The 21,140-nt window shown below is 40.7% G+C and overlaps 2 protein-coding genes across 3 annotated transcripts; one reads left to right on the top strand and one right to left on the bottom strand.

Moving 5' to 3' along the window:
• Window positions 1-7,443, top strand: apcdd1l (adenomatosis polyposis coli down-regulated 1-like). Its single transcript, XM_077727169.1, has 4 exons — window positions 1-338; window positions 4,354-4,525; window positions 4,661-5,180; window positions 5,489-7,443. The coding sequence occupies exons 1-4, from the start codon at window positions 284-286 to the stop codon at window positions 6,260-6,262; spliced, it is 1,521 nt and encodes a 506-aa protein (XP_077583295.1). The 5' UTR covers window positions 1-283; the 3' UTR covers window positions 6,263-7,443.
• Window positions 7,444-11,533: 4,090 nt separating this feature from the next.
• On the bottom strand, window positions 11,534-20,936 carry vapb (VAMP (vesicle-associated membrane protein)-associated protein B and C). 2 transcript variants are annotated; one of them, XM_077726650.1, is made up of 6 exons: window positions 20,620-20,936; window positions 18,783-18,935; window positions 14,888-14,991; window positions 14,720-14,800; window positions 14,455-14,634; window positions 11,534-13,528 (listed from the first exon to the last, which is right to left on the bottom strand). In XM_077726650.1, exons 1-6 carry the CDS (start codon window positions 20,675-20,677, stop codon window positions 13,373-13,375), a joined length of 732 nt encoding a protein of 243 aa, XP_077582776.1. In that variant the 5' UTR covers window positions 20,678-20,936; the 3' UTR covers window positions 11,534-13,372. The 2 variants fall into 2 exon arrangements, with proteins under 2 accessions (XP_077582776.1, XP_077582777.1); XM_077726651.1 differs by having other exon boundaries at window positions 14,455-14,631; window positions 20,620-20,932.
• Between the last annotated feature and the right edge of the window lie 204 nt (window positions 20,937-21,140).

The raw sequence follows: 21,140 nt of genomic DNA, 5'->3' as shown, positions 1-21,140 counted from the left end.
CTCACATACACACTTGCTGCACACGCATCGAGTGGGAGCCAGCCACCGATTGTGGATGCTCCACTCAGAGTTTTCCTAGCAGAGCATGGAAGCCAACAAGTGGACATAAGAAGAAGAACAAGACAAAGAAAAAGAAGAAGAAGAAGACAGTGGTGGAGGATTACGAGACAACTCCATGCAAGTTCGTGTCATGGTGACAGGTCAAGCCAGTGTCCACCGCTGACGGGAGATTCTCCAAAGTTTTAGGATTGAGAAAAATTGCTCGTTGTAAAAGCAAGGAGTCATGTTTGAGGGACGATCGGCTCAGACGCTAAGGGGGGTCTGCTTGATTTGGCAAGGTGAGTAGATGCCATTTTGCATCTTCACAGTGTTAAACTAACGGTTTTTCCATTTTAGGAAGAAAGAGAGTGTAAATTTGCATTAGGAAAAGTTTACAAAAGAGACAGAAGTATTTTTTTAATTGCTATGTTAGTCACTTGTGGTATGAATAGCAACGCTCATGAATTGAATTGATTGCCATCTACTAGAACACGGTTGTCAAAATCAAGGCTTAGGGGCTAAATCCGGCTCACTATGTGACTTTGAGTGGCCCACGAAAGAAAATTGTTTGCATCAACTTCATGTTTTAGGCAACAATGATAAGTATAAATAACAATACCCTCGACCTTGATTAAGAAATAAGACCTATATTAAAAAAATCTAAATGAAAAATGAATACCACTTTGTACCATCATGAGACTCCTAGTTTTAATGTCTTCCCAGTTTTTTTGCAGGGAATGTTGTACAAATATCTAAGCTTGTAGACAAAGCAAACTCACAATCCAACTAACATTCGCCACCAACTCTCCCTATCCAAACTGTTTGGACGGCTCTTGCCTTGTCAATGGCACTGAAACCCGATCATTCAAATCCACAAATTTGGCCAGGATTGTGTCATGCACAGAACGCCGTTAATCACAAGGAAGCAATTTGTCAGCATTCAAAGGAAAACATGAGCTCGTGTTCGTGAATAGTCGCTCTGTTTTTTCAAAGAAGAAGAAGGAGACGACTTCTTCTTCTACTTCTTCTTGTATGGCCGCTGCCTTGGAACAATGGCTGCCTGGGAGCAGGCGAGCGTGGCCCTGGAACTAATGTTGCTATTATGGTAAATGGTTGGAATAACAGGAGGCGGACATTACGGAGCCCCCTCACATCGGGGTGACGGCCCGCTGGCGGATAGGAGGAGACATCTGCCCAGGTGTAATCATCCAACCCGCTCCCCCCGGGCCCCAGTGACGGCTGGCAGAATGTTTTCTTTTGGGGCCGCACTGGAACGGGGACGAAGACAAGCGAGGTCGAGCCGGCAAACCTCTGAGCAAGCACGGGGACGTAATTAACGAAAACGCAGTCAGGTCACTCTTTGCTGGGGGTGGGGACATCATTGGGTTCAATTTTACTACTGGTGGAAATCAAGAATTCCACCACTGATACAACCTGGATTCTTCTGACCAAAATGTGGAAAAGGTGCAAAGTCTGGTGATGGGAAAGCTCAGAGGCAAATACATATACAACAATAGTACATATTTAGACTTAGACTGATAAAATACTTGACAGAACAAAGAGATGTGCAGCGACAATATAAAAGTCAATATATCACAATCAAGATAATTAAATTCATCATGGTGCATTATTTGTATTATATGAATTAAAATAATCCAGGGCATATTGCAAAAAAAGTACAAAGAAGGACAACTAACAACCATACCACCACTGAGTGGGAATCAATCCCACGCTACCTGCAGCAAAGTAAGGCCAATGAACCACTACACAAAGTCCACAAAATCTCAATCAAATAAATGTGTTCACGAGAACCAATATTCAAATGTAATTAGATAGCAAGGTCATTCTGTTCTGTTCAACTTAAATGCAAAAAAAAACGTGTTTTCGCCAATATCCCCATCTTTTCTGGTCAAAATATGCATTCTACAAACACAATCTGCGCCTAAACTTAAAAAACTAATGACAAAAGTAGCATTTTCTCTCCAAATATAGAGTATCTGTGATGGCCTGGTGATTTAGCAATTTTTTAGGTGTAGCCAGTTGCTCAGTTTGGAAAGAATTTTGCGCGATTGCATTTGCAGATTCCAAAATCTGAAAATAGTGCGGACATGCAAGTCGAACAATGATGTCTAATTATCCCCCGCGGGCCCAGCCGGCAGACACTGAAGAAGATTGCGGCTCAGCATGTACTTATTCTTCTCGGTACTATCACATTAGCGCCCAAAAATAACACTTTCTTTTGCCAGATGCGTGTTTTGCGTGGAAATGTACAAGCTGGAGTTCAACTGTTGAAAGGAAAAACAAGAACATTTACGACGCTAGTGTAACTCCCCCAAAAATTGCATACCATGCTGTGCGTGGGAATGTATTGCCGCAGTTTTAATGTGAAAACATGTTCGACGAGTACTTTTGCAGCCTTTTAAGAGCACCTGAACAAAATGTAAGCGGCATATTTTATGGTTGCCAAAAATGATTATGTGGATCGTCGAGCAATGGCGGATTATTTTTGCCATTGCTTGCTTGACTAATCGTCTTATGAAAATATCGCAATAATCAGTGTGCTTTCATTGAGGATTACAGAAATGGAGAATATTTACTGTTAAGTCATTGGCTGCCTTTGACTGGTGTAGATTCCCAGTTCAAATACATGTTTAAATGTCAATGGCAATTAGTAAATTAAGGGCTACAAGCAACATAATAATGCAGATGTATGTTAGGGATGTCCCTGATCCAATCACGTGATCGGAAATTGGGCCTGACCTGAGCATGTTAATTCAGGAAGATTGAAATTGGGTTTATTCTTAATGTAATGGCTACAAAACAACAAAAATGTATATTTGTGATATTTTTGGAAGTTCAGAATCAGGTGGAAAACAGACAAAATAACTAAGATGTCAAAATAAAATAACAACAAAAAGTACTACATTATTGAATAAATGGCCAAGATGTCGGATTGGTACTCGGTATCGGCAGATTGTCAAAATCAGGTGACTCAGGTTAAAAAACAACTACAGCAAAAACAGTTTTGAAAGGAATATTTTTTTCCTCGTAAATTTTGTAATCGCCAATTATAACATACACATAGACAATTTTGCAAATGAATGCAATTCTTTGCTTGACAATCTCCGACTGCGAACTCAGTCAAAAAAACATGTCATGCACGAACAGGAGCCGACATTTAGCGTCGCGCTCTCACGTAAATAATGCAGGTCTCAGTATTAAATGGATAAAAGTGGGATGAAAAGACAACAACGCCTGACCGAGGGGCCCCCCCGGCGGGCACATGACACGGGTTAGAAAAACAAAAGCGAACTGCGGCGCTTTGAAAAGATCAACTTGAACTCTGCCTGATTTCAACAAATGAGGACAAGGGCCAACATTTGCTTTACAAGGCCTTTTTGACAATAACATGACAATAAGCATTTTTCCCCTCAGACTAAGACATGAAAGGGTTTTATCTTCATCTTAAGAGCTCCAGAAGGATTTAAAATAATAACAATCATTTCAAAAAATCTTATTTAGAATGTGAAAAATCTAAATATCTCTTTTTCAAAGTTATTTGTGCATTTTTTGTTTCATTTCACCAGTTATGCTATTCCTCATGATTTTGATTTCTGTCAATTTAATGGGAATTCTGCCTCCAAAACATCACATAGCAAAAAATGACAGTTTGAAATGAAAAAAGAATCTCTGACTAAAAAAAAAAACAACGTTTTTTGCCACCTGATGCCTAAGAGTTGCAGCTGTTTCATTTTCTTCAACAAAGCCAGCACCTGTATCACATGCTGGCTGTTGACCTCCGACCCTCAGCAGGAAGGAGTTATTTATAGACTCGTCGAAGAAGTGATTGCAGAAGCACGGGCGACAAGGAGGCGCACTTGAATGAGAAGGCGCTTTAGTGCAAATCAATTAAACTGCTGCTTGGGGTCGGAAATGAACTCCAAAAGTTGCCTTCATCTTTCCTCCAAATGAAGTCGGGGCTCGCATAGATTACGCCGTGGTCCCACTTGCGGTTAACCGCTTTTTTTGTAGCGCAATATATAAAAACTCTTGAGTGAGCAATTTTGTCTCGGTAAACCCTGCTTTTACGAGTTCCCTTCTTTCTCTTTGGGTTGTAAATGCAACCGTATGCACGCAAGATGTGATTAAGATCCAAGACAAGGAAGGACATGTAACCTGGGGGAACACGAATGTCAAGTAATGCAAAAGACAAAAGCTGTGATAGAAAAAGGAAAGCAACACACAAATCACTAAATGAATATTGATCTCAATGATGAATATCACATGCTAAACATCACAATTTCTACTTCCCAGTTGCGCTGATGACTGCTACGGGGAGCACACGTTGGGAGCTGACCGCTACATCCCCCAGCTTAAGCGAAAGCCTGCAATGGCAGGCCAACTGCCGCTACAGCCGCAATCAGGACAAAGTGAAAATCACATCAGAAAGCCCACCAAAGCTGGATGGTACCTGGTTATCCACCAGGTAAATATTTGTCAAACCCAGGCAAATATCCAAAAGCACAACAATTAGGATGTCCTGGCTTTAGCAATTCAATTCAGACGATTATAGTATTGAACCAGGATCTCCGCCGATAACCTCTTATCTTGCTATTTTCAGATGTGAAGTTCGTGCCGGTCCGGAATTCCTGACCCGCGCCTACACGTTTCACCCCACTCGCCACTTCCAGGCGTTGCAGCACTACTACGCCGACAGCGGATGTCAAAATCCCGCCTACTCCCTGGTTATCCGAGGAAAGCTGCGTCTACGCCAGGCCTCCTGGATCACTCGCGGAGCCACGGAAGCGGACCATCACCTCAGCGGGGTGGCCGTGGTGGTCCACAGCTTGGCTGCCAAACAGAAGCTGGCCTCTAGGCTCCCCGCTTCCTGCGTGGCTCCGCACCTGGCTCGGCTGGTGCCGGGGAAGCCGCGGGACCTTTACGATAGCAGGGCCGGAAGGGGCTGTCTCGCGGCTATGGGCTTCTCTATGATGGAGCTGGATCTGGTGAGGGTGGAGACGCAACACCACCCACATGGAGAGAAAATCCAGCGGCTCTTTTTGGGGGACATACACACTGACTGGACCCAAAGAACTCATTACCGACCTACAGGCTATCAACAGCCACTACAGAGTGCCATGGTGAGTTTTGAAGACGACTTCCAACATTTGACTTACGCAAATCATGCCGCCCTAGTTTACAAAATCTTCCAACACATAGCTTCTCCTCCCGTGCAAGTTTTTGTACAAAATAATTCCAACACATCAATAAGCACTGGCTCTAGAGATGACTGTGTAGTTCCCTACAAAAAGAGTTCTTTCAGCCAAAGAACCTTCTCCGTTCACGCCGCACATACCTAGAACCCAATCCCGATTAACACACATGTCCCTTATTAAATACATTTATCAAACTCAAACTACACTAATGAAAATCTCAATGATCTTTTCAGCATCATGTCCATCCCTGTCCAGTGTGCGCCCTGGTGTACCGCTCCACAGAACAACAGCCTCCAGTTCTTCCCCGCCAAACGCACCCCCCCGTTTCCCTAGCCGGCCACTGGTTCAGCCAGCAGTGCGAAACCCGTCCCACCGTTCTCTTTCTAACCAGAGAGTTCCATTTTGATCCAGAGCAACATGCGTGGGAAGGAATCTACCGCCACTATTCAGATTCTCTGTGTACCCAGAACACCTTCACGCTAAAGGCTTCGGGTCATTACGCTCAGGGAAACCCATCGGTCAAGGTACCGGGAGCCACAGAGTTTGTCTTCAAGGTAACCGAGGCGAGGGTGACGGCCGAAGACGAATCTACGGCAAAGTTGTTGAACAGGACAAAGCTGGGGAAATGCGGTCAGTCCGGAGAGTGGAAGGTTGGAATGGAGCAAGATCTGAGCTCCACGCACGGGTGTACGGTACTTGGCATCAAGCTGCCGCATAAGGAGTACGAGCTTTTCAAGGTGGAGCTGGACCACGGGAGACACCCGCTGTTGTATGTCGGGGAAAGGCCGACCGACGGTTCCAGTCCGGACCGTCCGTCGAGGAGAGCCACCTCTTTTCAAGCTCCCTTGACGCAATGCAGCGAGGCCGAGACGCAGGCCCCCGCTCGCTACGGTACGGGGGTAAACGGCAAACAAGTTCAGCTGGACACTAGCGGGAGCGAGAGGCTGACACCCATCTTGTTGGTGGTCCTCGGACCTGCTCTGTGCAGCTGGATTTGGCTACTTTAGAGACTCAAACATTGGATGTGCCATGTTCTCCCTCATCTCAACACATTGGAGGAAGCTGAATATATATTAGAGTGGTACCTCGACTAACAAGTGCCCCAATGTGCAGGCGATTTTTCAATTACGCTCTGTCGCTTGCTTGATTATATATATATTTTTATGTCATGTTCTATTTGGCAAGTTAGGGTAGGCTGTTTTTCGAGAGAAAATATTTTTGGGGCACCAAGTCAATTGCAACAAGCTGCTGTGGACCAAACTGAACCAACCTGGTTCCAACTCTTACCTAGACTAATGACCTTAAACTGTAATAGACATCAAATATAAACATATTTGCAAATAACAAGGAACCAATTTTCCAAGGAGAAAACACAATCCCAGTAGTTGAAAAATCAGCTCTGAATCCAGGTCGATCCTCCAGTGTTCTCCCCTGGCCTGAGTGGGTTTTCTCCAGATACTCTGTTTTCCTCCCACATTCCAAAAACATGCATTGTAGGCTAATTGACCACTCTAAATTGCTTCTAGGTATGAGTGTGAATGGCTGTCCGTCAGCTGGGATAGACTCCAGCACCCCCTGCAACCCTAGTGAGGAATAAAGCAGTACAGAAAAGGAATGTATGAATGAATGAAAGTCAAGGTACCACCATGAATTTCTTTTCTCTATAAGAACCCTTTTATTGGGCCTGTGATGTCGCCTTCAGTTTCACTTTAATGATCTACAATCCCAGTACTACTACTTAAAAGCAATCGGGCTTTAAAGCACAGATAGCATCATTACGGAATGGCTTCTATTCCACTGTGGGAAAAGCTGTTTTCATGTCGTGTCTTCATGACTGACAAGATGACTATTGTCAGTAGAGCTCATTTGGAGACATGATTCAGTAGAACTAATGCACTTTGTACAGACACATTGTTTATCCTGGAAAGAGAAGCAGCCAACATGCAACCATTTTGTAATCAGCCCTAACAGCTCTCCTTTAGTGGTTCAAGTCCACTTTGTGGCAGAAGATGTTCTTCTTATTTGAAGCATTTAAGCTTTCACTCTAAATGCAGCCGATGACTATTTATTTTATCAACATATATACTGATACTCTAAGGTTTTTTTATTTTATTTTTATCATTATTTTTTTAGTATGTGATACTAGAAGTCATGTATTTCTTTGTGCATTAAAAGTGGTTTTCCTTAACGTGTTTTCATGACTACATTTTAGACGGAAAATATGATACTTTTATGAGATTCTGGCCAATTAGTGGCACAATTTGAACAGGGAATGATCAAGTTTCATTGCCATTGACGGTAATAGACGTCAGTAAGTCTCAGATGGAATTATGGTGGAATTTTACAAACCTTTTTTGGAGCGGGGGGCTTCTTATTCAGGTATTAGGCATCCATCACTATCAAAGGTGAGAGAAGAGGTACATGTATTCCAGATTAAAATGTGCTTGTTTATTCCAACATTTTGCAATTACACATCACCTTACACTGCCATTCTGACCCCAACATGTCAAAAAATACTGGACAAACTAAAAAGAAACTTGAATAAACATGAATATTGCAGACAGAATGCAGCCCTTAGTTGGAATGAAACTAAGGCTTCTTTGAGTCAACAAAGTCAACATACTATTTTTATGTGTTATGGCTGAACCAAGTGAAGCATTATTTTTCATGGAACAGTATTGGCGACTTGGAAAACACCTGTCTGCATGAACTAATTCTTGGCTTTTCAGTACAGAGTAGTAAACACCTTGTTCAAAGAGAATGGCCACAGAACGGTCATGTTTAGGTTGGATTTCGGAGAACTAGCACATTTTGTCTGTACAAGAATCATCAGGATTATAGCAAAATTGATCAAATGTAGTGAACAGGCGGAGAAAGTGCGAACTACTCCTTTCCAGATGCGCCATAATGTTCCTATTAACTCGTGCAAGAATGGCGATGGCAGCTGCAAAGCTCATGAGGTCATCCTTCAAACTTGGATGGGAAATATCAGTCTGGAAGCCCCCCAAGACCAAAAAACTCGAGCGCAGATCAAGAGAAAATGGAGATCAGAGGCTTGCATGAGGAGGGGGGGAGGCCTTCAGTCACTGTCAGAGCCCCGATTGAGGAGCGAGAGGTTTTCATTGTCTTTTCTTGTGGTTTCTGTCAAGAGGCAGGAAGGAGCACCCGGCAGTGGCCTGTTAGCAATCAGGCCTCACCGGGTCGCTGAGTGAGTCTCTTCCAAATGAGCTAAATACTACATAAAACAGACCTGATTTAGTGTGTGTGTCAAAACGGCAGAAATGTGGCTGCATTGGTGGGAATTTTAACAGAATAGAGCAGTGGTGAGATTTGAAAGTTGAAGCGTCCGGTACAAAAAATGTTGGGATTTTAAACTGCACTTATTTAGGGGAAATATTGACTCATTGGCTGCCATTGACGACAATGCACTTCCAATCCGTTTTGAATGGCGGTGTTCGGAAGACTGGGGTTAAATTTGGATTGGACGTCGATCACAGTTACTGGAGGTGAAATATGATTATTCAATACCAGGTTTCTTTGTTGAATTCTATTTGATGGAAGTGATTGAGTTAAAAGCTACAAGCAACAAAATAATCCAAAAGTCAGGAAAATCAAAAATCAAGATAACTCAATTAAATTGAATTATAGGGGAAAGTTTATGGAAGACAAAATATATTAAAATTCTACATTCGACAATATGCTGAATTGAAGCTTCTCGTGTGAGCCATATTCAATGATATTTACATCATTTGCTGCAGGCCAATGATAAATGGCCAGGGGGCCATAGTTGGCTCAAGGGCCATAGTTTGGAAACCACCAGTTTAGAGGATAAACCAAGTAAGTTTTCAGATCTAAAAAAGAAAACGTAAGAAAGTAGAAAACCAGGCTGCCCCGATAATAATCTATTTTTTTAAATGAAATAACCATTAAAAAAAAGCTTACAAAACCACAGTGGCTTGTATTAAAAGGGGTCTGTACTGGACCCCTAAAAATTTAACAAGGCAGGAAAAAGGGAGTGGAAATGGGCTATTTTGAAGGGAACATGCCACAGAAGACATCGAAAAGGCTTCTGGAAACTGTTTGAAATTGTGCACAAACTGCATACTACATCTTCTTTAAGGTCAAATCAGATTTTCATAGCATTTTCAAGGCTACATTGACCCGAATCATAACTCAAGAAGGATTTAAAGGGGGGGTTAAATGTTCCTATAAGATGAAAAAGAAAAGAAAATAAGCCATGGGGAGTTTTCTTTTAGCTGAATCAAGTTTCCAAACCTCAGTTTGGTGGTTAGCACTAACAAATGTTCTGGCAGACAAAAAGAAATCAAATAAAATGGGAGTAGCGTGTTTGGACGGAACATATACGGCAGATGTATGCTTTTTGTTTTGTTTTTCCCCTGCCTGACATTTTACGTCCAATCTCCCGCCTTCTCATAAAACTTACTTAATTGAAATGACATCACTTGAGCCGAGCGGTTAACATCCAAAACTCTTGCTCAAGTCAAATTTCAGACTTGAAAAAAATATATTTCTTCTACATAAATATGAGCCGCAGCTGCGCTATAAAATACATCATGTGCTTTACATTTTTGTATTTCTTTTTCACTATAACTGCATTTTTCACATAATTTGTTGACTGCGATAGTCGTCTAACCTATTCATTCAAAATCATGAGATGGTTCAATTAATTTAGACAAAACTAAATATTCAAGGATTTTTTAAAGGGTTAAATCTATTGAGAGTACTATAGAAATATAACTTTTGAAAGTTGATAATTGTAGATATTTTTGGACAAATATTGTAAATTTACTCACATAACCCAAAAACTGGAGCACACTGGTTTTATATACATATGTATGCTTTGATACTTATATAAAACTGGGATAAAATACTTTTTTTACATTCAAGTGCCAAATATACTAAATTTACTGACATAAACTAATAATAATTGAACACTGGTTGAAGTCAAATAGTTGTACATCCATACTGTATACTTTTATACTTAAATATAGAAACAAATCTAAGATCAAATGAGGTATTTTGACATTTAAACTGTAAAATTGATATATCTTCATCCATTTATTCAAGCATGGTTAAATCATTTCCAAATAAAACTCTCCTTTTTTTTTTTAAATACTACATGCCAAAGCAAAAGAAGAAATGCGTAGAAATGGAAACTACAGTAACATTGGTGGTGGTCTAGCTGCTAAATTCAATATACAAGGAATTAAACAGCAATCACACACCCAGTATATCTATAAGTAATCCAACAGTAATAGAGAAAAGCCATGACAGACATGTAAAAACATTGTTGATGGACAAGCTCTTAAACATAGTCGTTGGATTTAGGTATTAATAAGACAAATGTGTGGCATCGTGTTTCTGTTCTAAAGGTTGGACTCGCAAAGATGATTGAAAAGGTTTATTGTTGCAAAGGCCTCCAGACGGCATCACCGCCTGCCAGTTGTTCAGACTCCAAGATTTTTTAGAAGCCACAGCTTCATTTAAAGGCTATTGTTTCTGTCATTTCCAATGGAAAATGTATCAACCGAGTAGTATGTGAAAGCGTGAGATGTTTTTCGATGATTTACGGGGACCGCACTAGGAGCACTAGGCTTGCAAATCAAATTTGACGGCTTGACCTCCACGTTTTTGCAGAATAAAAGGTGGATTACTGGAAACTTTTTTGAAAAACGTTCATGTCAAGACGTCAAAATAAATCGATCATCTATCGTTGTCAAAAACAGCCAAAGGTAAGCAGACTTTTTTTTTTTTTGGAAAGCACAATTTATCAAATTTTTTTCTTAAATAGTCAACAAAATGTTAACTGTACTGTTGTTAGTCTCTGCATATATTGGGAAATATTTCCACAAGGGTCGCAGGGGTTGCTGCAGCCTATCCCAGCAAAGCACAAGCAGTGGAGAGACTCTGAATTGGTTGCCAGCCAATCACAGGGCACAATGAAAAAGACAAGTATAGTAATCAGTGTAAATTTCTTGATAAATACTTCAGTTATTTATATATTAAAAAGGTATACCAAGGTAGAATCCATGCAAATTGATAGCTCATTCATTTTTGGGTCTATAAAAAAAGGTCCTCAAAGCCCACAATTAAATATAACACAGTATTCAAAGTATATCAGTGGGCATTTGATTTTTCATCTTTGAGATACTTAACACATTTCCACCGAAATGCAGATTTTAGTGAATTGTTGAATTAAAAAAAATAAAGTCCAGTAGCTCATCCAAAAACACAGAAAATAACTTCAGACAACCAAGTCGGGACTTGAATTCCTTTAATTTATTAAGATGCTACATAGTCCAACCAGGTGGGATTTTGCTCTTATACACCAGAGAGACTACTTGACTAGGAATACATCTTTTATCTTCTTCTTCTCAGATAGACTTATTTGTTTACATACATACAAAACAGTTGCTTAACTGCTTCAGGTGATGGTCACTGTAGTGTCTTGCCTGGATCATCAAGTATTTACATGTAGAATTGTGTGGTTCAGCTACAAATTGGTGGTGCGTCATGGCAGCATAGCACTGGCGAGATTGGGATCGATTCTGGTTTGGTTGTAATTCGCATTCCTCCCATCTTTTCCTTGTGTCAGATGCTTCCGAGTACTATGTGGACACCCTGACAATATTGAGTTTATCTTTGTTCTGCTCCTTTAGCAATTCACCCTTGAACTGACCACCCATAAGATACAATAGTAAGAATGTAAACCCATTTCCTCTGTGGGAGAATGAGCATTTTCTTATCCAAATTTAAGAGAGGAAACCATTTCAAATTTGTTTTTCTTCAGAACAGTACGATTTCATGACCTGGTCCCTCAAGGCTTTCGCTATATATATATCATACGTGTAGTATATAGATAGTATAAATATATATAGCGGTACAGGAAGATCACACGCTTCACCTTAGTGCAGTAAACAACTTCAAATGCCGTGGGGATTATAATGCGGACAAGCAAAACAGATAAACGTGAGAACAAACGACAGGGATGGAGATCTTTTTTGTTTTGTTTTTAAACCAAAAAAAGTACATCGGGTGAAGGCATTTTACTCTAGTTAGCTAAACATACATTTAAAGTTGAAAAATGTATGGCTCAGTAGGAAAAAAATGAGGAAAAGCTGCAAATATTGGTCAATGCCATGGGAAGAAAACAACCATCCTTTCTGCATGCACCCTTTATGTGTGAGTGTATATTTTCAGGTGCGTTATGTGCATACATATTTGTGTACTGTAGTATCGGTCTGAGGAAAAACAAACTCGCTTGAACAACTCACACGGCAAAGTGTCGCCCTGGTGAACATCAGCAGACGCTATCGAAAAACCTGACAAAATCTGGAGCTGTTTTTTTTTTCCAGGAAGCGGCATTAAAACGTTTGACGAGGTTTCACAACAATAACAAAATGAAGTCATGAAAATGAAACACAGAAAGATCAAATGAAACTGAGTTGTGCAAATCTACAGCCAAATAATGACACCATTATAAAAGCAATTAACTTAGATTCCAAAAAAAAAAGAGAAAAAAGTCTAGATGCGACATTCGGCTTTGAGCGCATGCGATCGAGATGCCGTGACAGCTAGAAGGTGAAACTTAAAAAAGGGATAAACGAACAATTTCAAAGTTGTTCTTCAATCAAAGTGGATTTTTGTGACTCCCGCCTGCCTGGATGATTATTTGTTAAATCTTTCCCCCTAAGGGGGGTTTTAAGGTGAAAGGATCCCCTTTTGGATATATTGTACAGTGGACGTGAGGAGGAAGAAAAATGACCAAAGACGCACTTCAAATTTCTTTTGTGCTGCCCCTCATAAAATTTGGTGAAAAAGGACAAGAATGATTTGAACACGGTGATTAGGCAAGACCCCCAACAGCTTGTTCAGAAGAAGGTGAATTATTTTTAGTTTTTTTTTCTTGATTGCCCCCCCCATACATTATGATTTTTTTCTGCAATATAAACGAGGCTCAATCCAAACGCCCCCCTCCCAACAAAGCCCCGGCCTTTCTGTTCTAAAATCCTGCAATCCCCCTGCGTTTGATTTCATCCCCCGAGAAACAAAGCATGCTTGCTGGCGGCCAGCCCCTGACCCGACGACGCCGTGCTCTACAAGACCAATTTGGCCACGATGACGCCCACCAAAAAGAAGAGGATGTAGAGCGCGGCCGAGCGGGCGCTCAGGCCTTCGTCCTTCTTCAGGATGGCCGAAGAGTGTTGGGAGGAAATCACGTTGCTCTTTCTCATCCGCAGGCCGTCGTCCTCCTGAAGGAGGGCCGACGTGGTTGGGAAGTAATGAGAGGAAGAGATGAAATGTTGGACATAGAGAGATCAGATGATCAGTAAATCATCCTAGGGTTTGTTTGTCAAAAAACTTTGGGAGCGCCTATAGTTCTCTCTCTGTACTGTATGTCTGATATGAACTCTTATATGCCCGGGGCAAATCGGACATGAATGAATATTACATGTTTTCTCTATTAAGCATTTACAGGGCAAAGGGCAATTTTTGGTAAATAAAAAGTGATTTCAATTCCTACCGCAACCTGTCAGGTAATTTCAGAGATTTTTTTTTTTAAACAAGAAAATGTGTTTGTTTTCCAAACAATAACATCTGATAACATCTCTTTTTTTTTACTTTCCAGGTTTTCCCAAGAAGAAAAAAATAGCTTTAAGCCACACTGGCATGCCTGCTTTGTAATAAATGCCAGATGCATTGTGTCCTGAAATGCAAACCACGAGGCAGATATCTAAACGATGGCTATCAAGTCAGCAAAATAAAAAATAAAGAACACAAGCCTTATTTTATTGTGACCGTAACTGGGCTGTATTGAACTGACAGAATAAAAGAGGGCATTTTCCCGAAATACCAAGGAGGTGGGGCTTGGCGAAGGCACTTCAAATGATCTACCTTTTGCCTAATATTAAAGTACTACTTAACATGGCTGAATTTCAGCAAAAATAAAGTAATTTAACCTTGCAGTTTAACTAAACACAGTTATAAAGTTTAACAGTGGACCCTGCTCATGTACTTTTATTTCTATTTTGGTATCGCGGACATTAGAAGGCAAATTTTAGTGAGGCGGATACCATTTATGGCATGGATGACTCATTCAAAACAAAGTGGCCTTACTTAGTCAAAAAAAAGCAGGTAGAAATTTCAAACATTGCCGCTTGAGTAGGCTTTAACTCACCCTGATTTGTTTGTTCTCTTCCCGTAGCCTTTGAGCCTCCATCTGGAGCCTCTTGCACTCCTCCATGATCTTCTTAACCTCACCATCATCCAGGGTGGAGCTGATGGTCTTGGACGGCAGTGAGGAAGAATCGGACTTGAGCAAGTTGGATGACATCTTGTTGGAGTCCATGTCGTGCTGCTGACATACAGTTCAGTAAGTTAATTAACTGTGGTGAAGTAAAAAATAGAATTTAAAAAAAATGAAAATAAAGTTAAGTGCTTACCGTTTTTTCATTCTCTGTTGGCATCTCAAAAACACACCTCAACTTGGAGTCCATCAGTTCCTCTGGCTTTGCCTCCTTCCACTGGCGAGTGGGGGAAAAAAAAACAATAAAATAAGTCACCAATGAGATCAGAAAATAAAAAGTGAAATAAAATGCGAGAACACTCACCACACCCTCCATGTCGGTCATGTCCGGGGGCGCTAGCATGGACTGAACCATGAACTTGTGTTTGTTCTTTTCATTGGGGTCGTAATCAAAAGGCTGCAGCATGACTGAAAAACATTAAATGAAACAACGATATATTATTGTTAATAACCATCTTTTTAAATTCAACAATATAAACTTCAAAGAATACAGTCAAAACAGTTGATTTTAAATACAGCAATTATCTAGAAAGTTTCAGAAAATATAATGAAAGGAACAGGTATATAAATCATATATATTCATCCATTATTTCAAGTTAAGTCATTTTTTTCCTGAATGCTATTAAAATACAGATTTCAAATATATTTACTGTTAACAGAAATTTGCAGAAGAATTGGATAACACAATAAACTGGGAACGTGCACCCATGAAATATATTGTGATCTCTAAATTCACTATTTCAATGTAAAATTGAAGACATTTTTAGGCCTAGAATGTAGCCTACACTAGGCCAGGGATTTGTTAGATCTTAAACAAAATCTTCAATTTGATTATCAAAATACTCACGGGTCACATTTGAAGCCCCTTCAAACATTGGTATCTTTAATCTAATTCCAAGCTAATGTTAGTTACCATGACGGTGAAACAGTGACACAACTACAAGAGAGGGGTTAATTGTTCTAACAGCTCCCAAGCCTGTTTCTCCCTTTCTCCCTTTTTTCTTAGCATTCCATATTCCTTTAACTGAAAGCAGGTGCTGCACTGGAATAGCACTTGTACCGATGGCCACATCCGACGATAGTTCTCTATTTGATGTCATTCCAAGGCTGAGAAGGTATTTTCAAGCTGTAACATTGATTTACAATGATCACTTTCTTAAGCCAGGTCTGGCGGCGCATGGAGGATGGCTCAACTGCTTGCTAATGGAGGAGATCATTTCTCCTTTGACCACTATTTTTTCTTAATGTGGTTGTAAATTAGAGACTTATTGTGACATCGGCGCCAAGGGGCTCCAAAAAAGAAAAAACCCTGTTCTGCGGTTTTCTTGCAAATCAAATGACCCGCTAATGTCACACCCGGAGTAACCATCAAGAGATTTTTTTTACTTGTGGCACATGCCAATTCTCCCTCCATCGAAGATTTGCGCACCAAAACGGCCATCGGGGAGGTTCAGTAACGTAAAGCAGAAACAGACGGCATGAACAGATTGGGAACGTCCTGTTTCAATCAGGCCCAATTTACAAGGCAATCCAACTTGGGTCCGAGGGGACGCCACTGGAGAACGGAGGCAGGAAAGCGGGTAAATTCTTTGGGCAACACAGTATCACATTAAAAGGTCCTTAGCATGGGAATGTTCTCCCCCTTGGGGTTTTGGCTAAGAGGATTTGGAGTGGTTGGAGGATTTTTGTTTTAAAAACATTTTTAGATGCAGAACTTTGAATGATAAGCAATAAAAGGTATTTTTGGTAATTGCTTGATTAATGGTGTGATTTGGTGTTTCTACTACATGATAGGTCATCGTTTATAAAAGGACAGAGGTTAATTGTAGGGAGCGCGAGGAAACGGGATGATCAATCGCCTGCTGGTTGATGATGAATGGAACAATTTAAAGGCCAAATAACGAGGTTGTAACCTTTCCTCAAAACAAATAAGGACAAATAGTTCTAAATCTGTGTTCAGGTGAGTAGACTGATTCGTTTGACTAGAACTCCCAAAGAAATAAGTACACTTTTTAAAAAAAAGTGTAATAGTTTACAGCCCCAAATAAAAATCTCAGATTTTGATATGGGTGTGTTTCATCTGACAATTCACCAAGTTGTATATAAATCTTTTCATTTTGTGATTTATGACTGTGAGTACTTTAATACTCGATTTGCACTGCACAAAGGAAAGTTGAGGTATGAACATGATGGAATTGTGTAACCTTATCATTGTTTTCCAGAGCAAAAGCAGATGTTACTGTATAAATATCTTATTTTGATTCATTACAAAACCACACTCATTTGATAACAACCATTTACAGCAATGTTCATAATATTGAAATCTAACTGGAATAAGGCAAAGTAACATGATGACTTTGTTACTCAATCAGATCAAATTTAAGACTTATGTAAAATCAATGTATAAATCTATGCTAAACTTATGTCTTTACTTATGTCGAGACTTGCAAGGACATTGAATAGTTGCTAGTGAACACAACTGTACTTGTATATTCGCTGATTTATTATGGGTGCCCTAATAAAAAAAGTACGAGAATAATTGTTTCCTCGTAATGGGAAAGTTATTCAATACAATACAAAACTGAAAGTCAAATAAAACCTTGAAACTCAAAGTTATGACGGTGGACTGGAAATGAATTTAAAAAAAGAGCAAACTGTTGCCTGAAAATCAGTTTCAGAAGAAAAACTTTGAAAAAATGTCCAATGACAGTCACTGTGTCAGGACATAACTTACAAGAGTAAATGTTGCCTAAAATCACAGATGACGCAATACACCTCATCACAATTACTACAATGTAATAGGTGGCTTTTTGTCACAAAAAGGAAAGGGTCCGTCCAAGGTCAGCAAATGTGGACCTTAACTGCAGCCAGGGAACAAAAAGACATGAAGTGAAGCAGACTCGTTGGTCCGTAGGGAAAGCCTGCCAGGATACGAGCGCTAACGCTAACAACATGTATTCATATTTGGGCCTCTCGGCCAAGCAGGATCTTTTTCCTGATTCCCCTCTCGTGGGTACACCGCGTCCAAATGTAAATCAAAAGTTAAAGAAAACAGTCTTGCAGGGATTTAACACAGCCCACAGCACTTAAACCCGCGTCCCAATGGAAGGATCAGGCTACGACTTGGTAGGTATCCGTTTGTCGTACTAATGGCAAGCTAATGAGGCTTATTCAGCAATACAATAATTGTAATTTCATATCCAGGCATGTTATTTCCCTTCCGGCATCGCTGGGAATGTTCTCGCATCTCGGAATTTCAGAAGAGTACGTTCCCATAAGAAACCAAGTGTTTGTGGACAGTTTTTTTTTGCCTTCCAAACATTCATGGAACATATTATACCACGATATAACATTGAGTGCAGTATGGCAACGTTCCTGCGGTCGAGGTTACTCGTAACATATTCACTTACCGTCAAGCGTATCGACATTGCTGTATTGAAACCGTGGGAGTAAAATTCCCATTTCCAAATTTGACCACTGTTGCCTTTTTCCGGTTCACCAGTGATTGAGTTTCCAATATTCCTAGTAATTAGCAAAACTGAAATCTCACAATGAGTAAAAAGACTCTAATTGGCAAGGAAATCATTGTTCAGTGAAGTATGTTCAAAGTCTTACATTAAATGTCAGTTTGGGTGAATCTATTTTAGAATGTGGTTTCTCTTGCAATTTTCCAAACTAAATATTTTTAGGTGATGGCACTATGCTATTCAACTGAAGACAGTCAAAATGATGGTTTTATGGAGGATGAGGGGAAACCCTGCTTTACTTCTCTATGGAGGTTGTAAAAAAATTACCATGGCAACGTGACCTGGTTAAAAAAAAACACCAAAGGCAGTCTGATCTATTTTTACCTGACATATTAAGGGGAAAAGCAGACTACTTGTTTTGTTGCAGTGACAAATCACACCTTGGTCTCAATAAAGCGTTTGACAAATTCTAACATTTGGCACTCAAAAATGAGCCAACTGGGCACCTACAGTGGATGAGTGGACCGTGTGTTTTCGTTGCCCACTGCTGGCTGACATCTGCCATTACACAATGTGATCATAACGTCCCTCCAAACACGTTTAAAAATACTACAAGAGAAACTAGACAACATCAACAGCATTTACAATCACATATTTAGTCATTGAATGGAATGACGCACTTAAACCGGCAGTTGAAATGCAGCTTTGTTCACAAACACAACATGTAATTACCCGAGACATTGATAGAGGTGCCTGCATCGATGATTCCGCTATTTGGCCGCACGCAGTACCGGCGTGGGGCGGTCGTCTTCACCTTAAAACACACATTCCTCTCTGTAGGGTTGGCGAGCTTGAGATTGGTGGTGACCACGTCAGAGAATGGACCTACAAAAAGAAAGGTGTGTTCAAGTTACCACATTTACATTAAATGGTCGGTGTCTTGTATTTTTCTATTGCTTAAGGCAACAAACTGACTGGGCCTGAATTGCAGTAACTGCGTCCTCTGCTGGTTGTTGCCAAGTGGAGAATTCCATTGACTTCCCCGACACAGTTTTATTATGTGTGATTCCTCACGGTCGAGGGCTCTAATTCAAAACTTCAATTTACTTAGCTGTATGTTTCCCCACGCTGTCAACCAAATGTAAGGTTTTCCCACGTTTTATTTTTACATCTAAATGTAAAATCATGTTGAGACATGAACTACACACATGGCCGTACTTCAAAATTAGCATTGGCGCCCGGATAAAGTTTCATTCGACTCAGCAAACATTAGAGTGACAGAAACTTTCCTCCCTAAGTGATTGAAGACAAAAGGTGGGAGTTCAGTGCAGTTGGGGTAGCCCAACTTGATGGATATGTCATGGCCGATTGCTGCAAAAGATACTTTTTTCAAGTTACAGATGAATGGAAATCATCTTTGATTTGGGGTACTAGTGTCGTCTTGATGGTGACGCCCTGAGCGAACAATTACAGGCAGAAGTGAGTTTTTTCACGTTTTGCAAGATCCGTTTTTTTTTCTTTAATTAATAATATTTTGATATAAATGACAGTATTGGCTGCAATGTCTTACGTTAAGGCATTGTGTCTTTGTCACCTTGCAGTTTCGTGCATGTTGTCTTTTTATTCGCATATAAGCCATACCTTCGATTCAGACCATTTTTTGGTGCCACATATGCGGCTTATATGCGAGTAAATACGGCAGACGTTATTTTAACTGGAAAAGTATGGCAGCCAATTTGTTAACATGAAAAAAGCTAAAATATACTATATATTAGAAGTGCAAAATCAAATTCACTTGACATCAAGAAATTTCTGGTGACTTATAGTAGCGCAATAACAGATAAATAGTTGAAATTCGAGACTCAATCAAATATTGTATTGCGACAATTCAAGATCAATACTTTGATACTTTTGACAACCCTGATCCAAAGTATGCTGATTACCATTTAACTTAAAAATGTGATTGGTCGAGCCTGGACACCGCCTGATTAATAATGACACTTGAACATCTACATAATTTCACATGAACCCTTCCTTCTTGAATGTCTTTTTTTATCTGTTAAAAGCTGTACAGGTTATCACCCTGGAATTTGAGTAGGGGTGTGTAGACTTTTTATAACCACCGTAGCTGACAGCTTGTCAAGTGTGAAACTGACGGGGCGAGCCAGCCAATCAGAGGGCGAGTTAATGTTAGCCGGTTACACCTGCTCGAAACGTCGAAACTCACAAACGAATTCAAAATCCGACGATTTTAAACACATTTCTCCTTCATCGCACACTTTCTGGTGGTGTCGTGGCATTGTCCGCGTGTTTTTTCATCAAAAACGAGGTTGCCTTCGGGGAGGAAATGTGCGACGAGGCCTTGTGTGTATTAGCCGTCACATGCTAATCCAACTAGCTGCTGTCGCCTGACCTGCAGTCACTCACGAAGCGATCGGATTCTCACCGTCGACTCTTTAAAATCTGCAAAAAATGGCCCACGGAAGTGCCTGATTCGCTTTCATCCCATTTTCTCCCGTGCCAACCCTCCCATCCGAGCCACTGGGGCCCTTCCTTCCCTTCTCCTCACCTCGGAATTTCAGTTCGTGCTGAGGCTCCAAGAGCAGAACCTGTTCCTGCCTGGCCATGACCCAACGAGCTGGAGCTGAATCGGGGGAAATGGGGACTGGGGAGCCACTTGTGGACGGTTCTTGCGTGTCAGGGACTCGGCGACAAGACTAGCCGGCCCCCCGGTCACCACTGGAGCTACTAGCGATGGCTGTTGTGATGCAGCGGCCAGGAAGGGAGTGAGAGGCAGGTCGGCGACGTCACTGCCTCTGCATTGCCACCCAGCGGGGAGGGTGACGGGGTGACGAAGGGTGACGCCGGAGAAACCACAGGCTCTGTGGGTGCTTCTATGATGTGATGATGCGAACAAATTATAGTTTCACTGCTAGACCACCCATTCGCAATGGATTGGACGTCTGGCGTCGTCAATGGCACTGGAAGATTAGCATTCACACAGTCAGACCTCCCAGTTTCAATAAATTGCTTGTTAATCGTTGTCAATGACACACAATGAGTTAATAATTACTATTTTATTTGTTCAAA

The sequence above is a fragment of the Stigmatopora nigra genome, chromosome 10 (assembly GCF_051989575.1).
Source record: "Stigmatopora nigra isolate UIUO_SnigA chromosome 10, RoL_Snig_1.1, whole genome shotgun sequence".
Lineage (NCBI taxonomy): Eukaryota > Metazoa > Chordata > Actinopteri > Syngnathiformes > Syngnathidae > Stigmatopora > Stigmatopora nigra.
The sequence above is the reverse complement of the archived record's forward strand: the minus strand, read 5'-3'. Positions and strand labels throughout refer to the sequence as shown.

Bases quoted from the DNA above. Each gene is read 5' to 3' on its own strand.
- apcdd1l (XM_077727169.1), top strand. From the start codon at position 284: ATGTTTGAGGGACGATCGGCTCAGACGCTAAGGGGGGTCTGCTTGATT. The intron at 4,526-4,660 runs GTAAATATTTGT...TGCTATTTTCAG, and splicing joins GGTACCTGGTTATCCACCAG to ATGTGAAGTTCGTGCCGGTC. The intron at 5,181-5,488 runs GTGAGTTTTGAA...TGATCTTTTCAG, and splicing joins AGCCACTACAGAGTGCCATG to CATCATGTCCATCCCTGTCC.
- vapb (XM_077726650.1), bottom strand. From the start codon at position 20,677: ATGGCCAGGCAGGAACAGGTTCTGCTCTTGGAGCCTCAGCACGAACTG. The intron at 18,936-20,619 runs GTGAGGAGAAGG...TTCTTTTTGTAG, and splicing joins GCACGAACTGAAATTCCGAG to GTCCATTCTCTGACGTGGTC. The intron at 13,529-14,454 runs GTGAGTTAAAGC...GCCCTCCTTCAG, and splicing joins AAGAGAACAAACAAATCAGG to GAGGACGACGGCCTGCGGAT.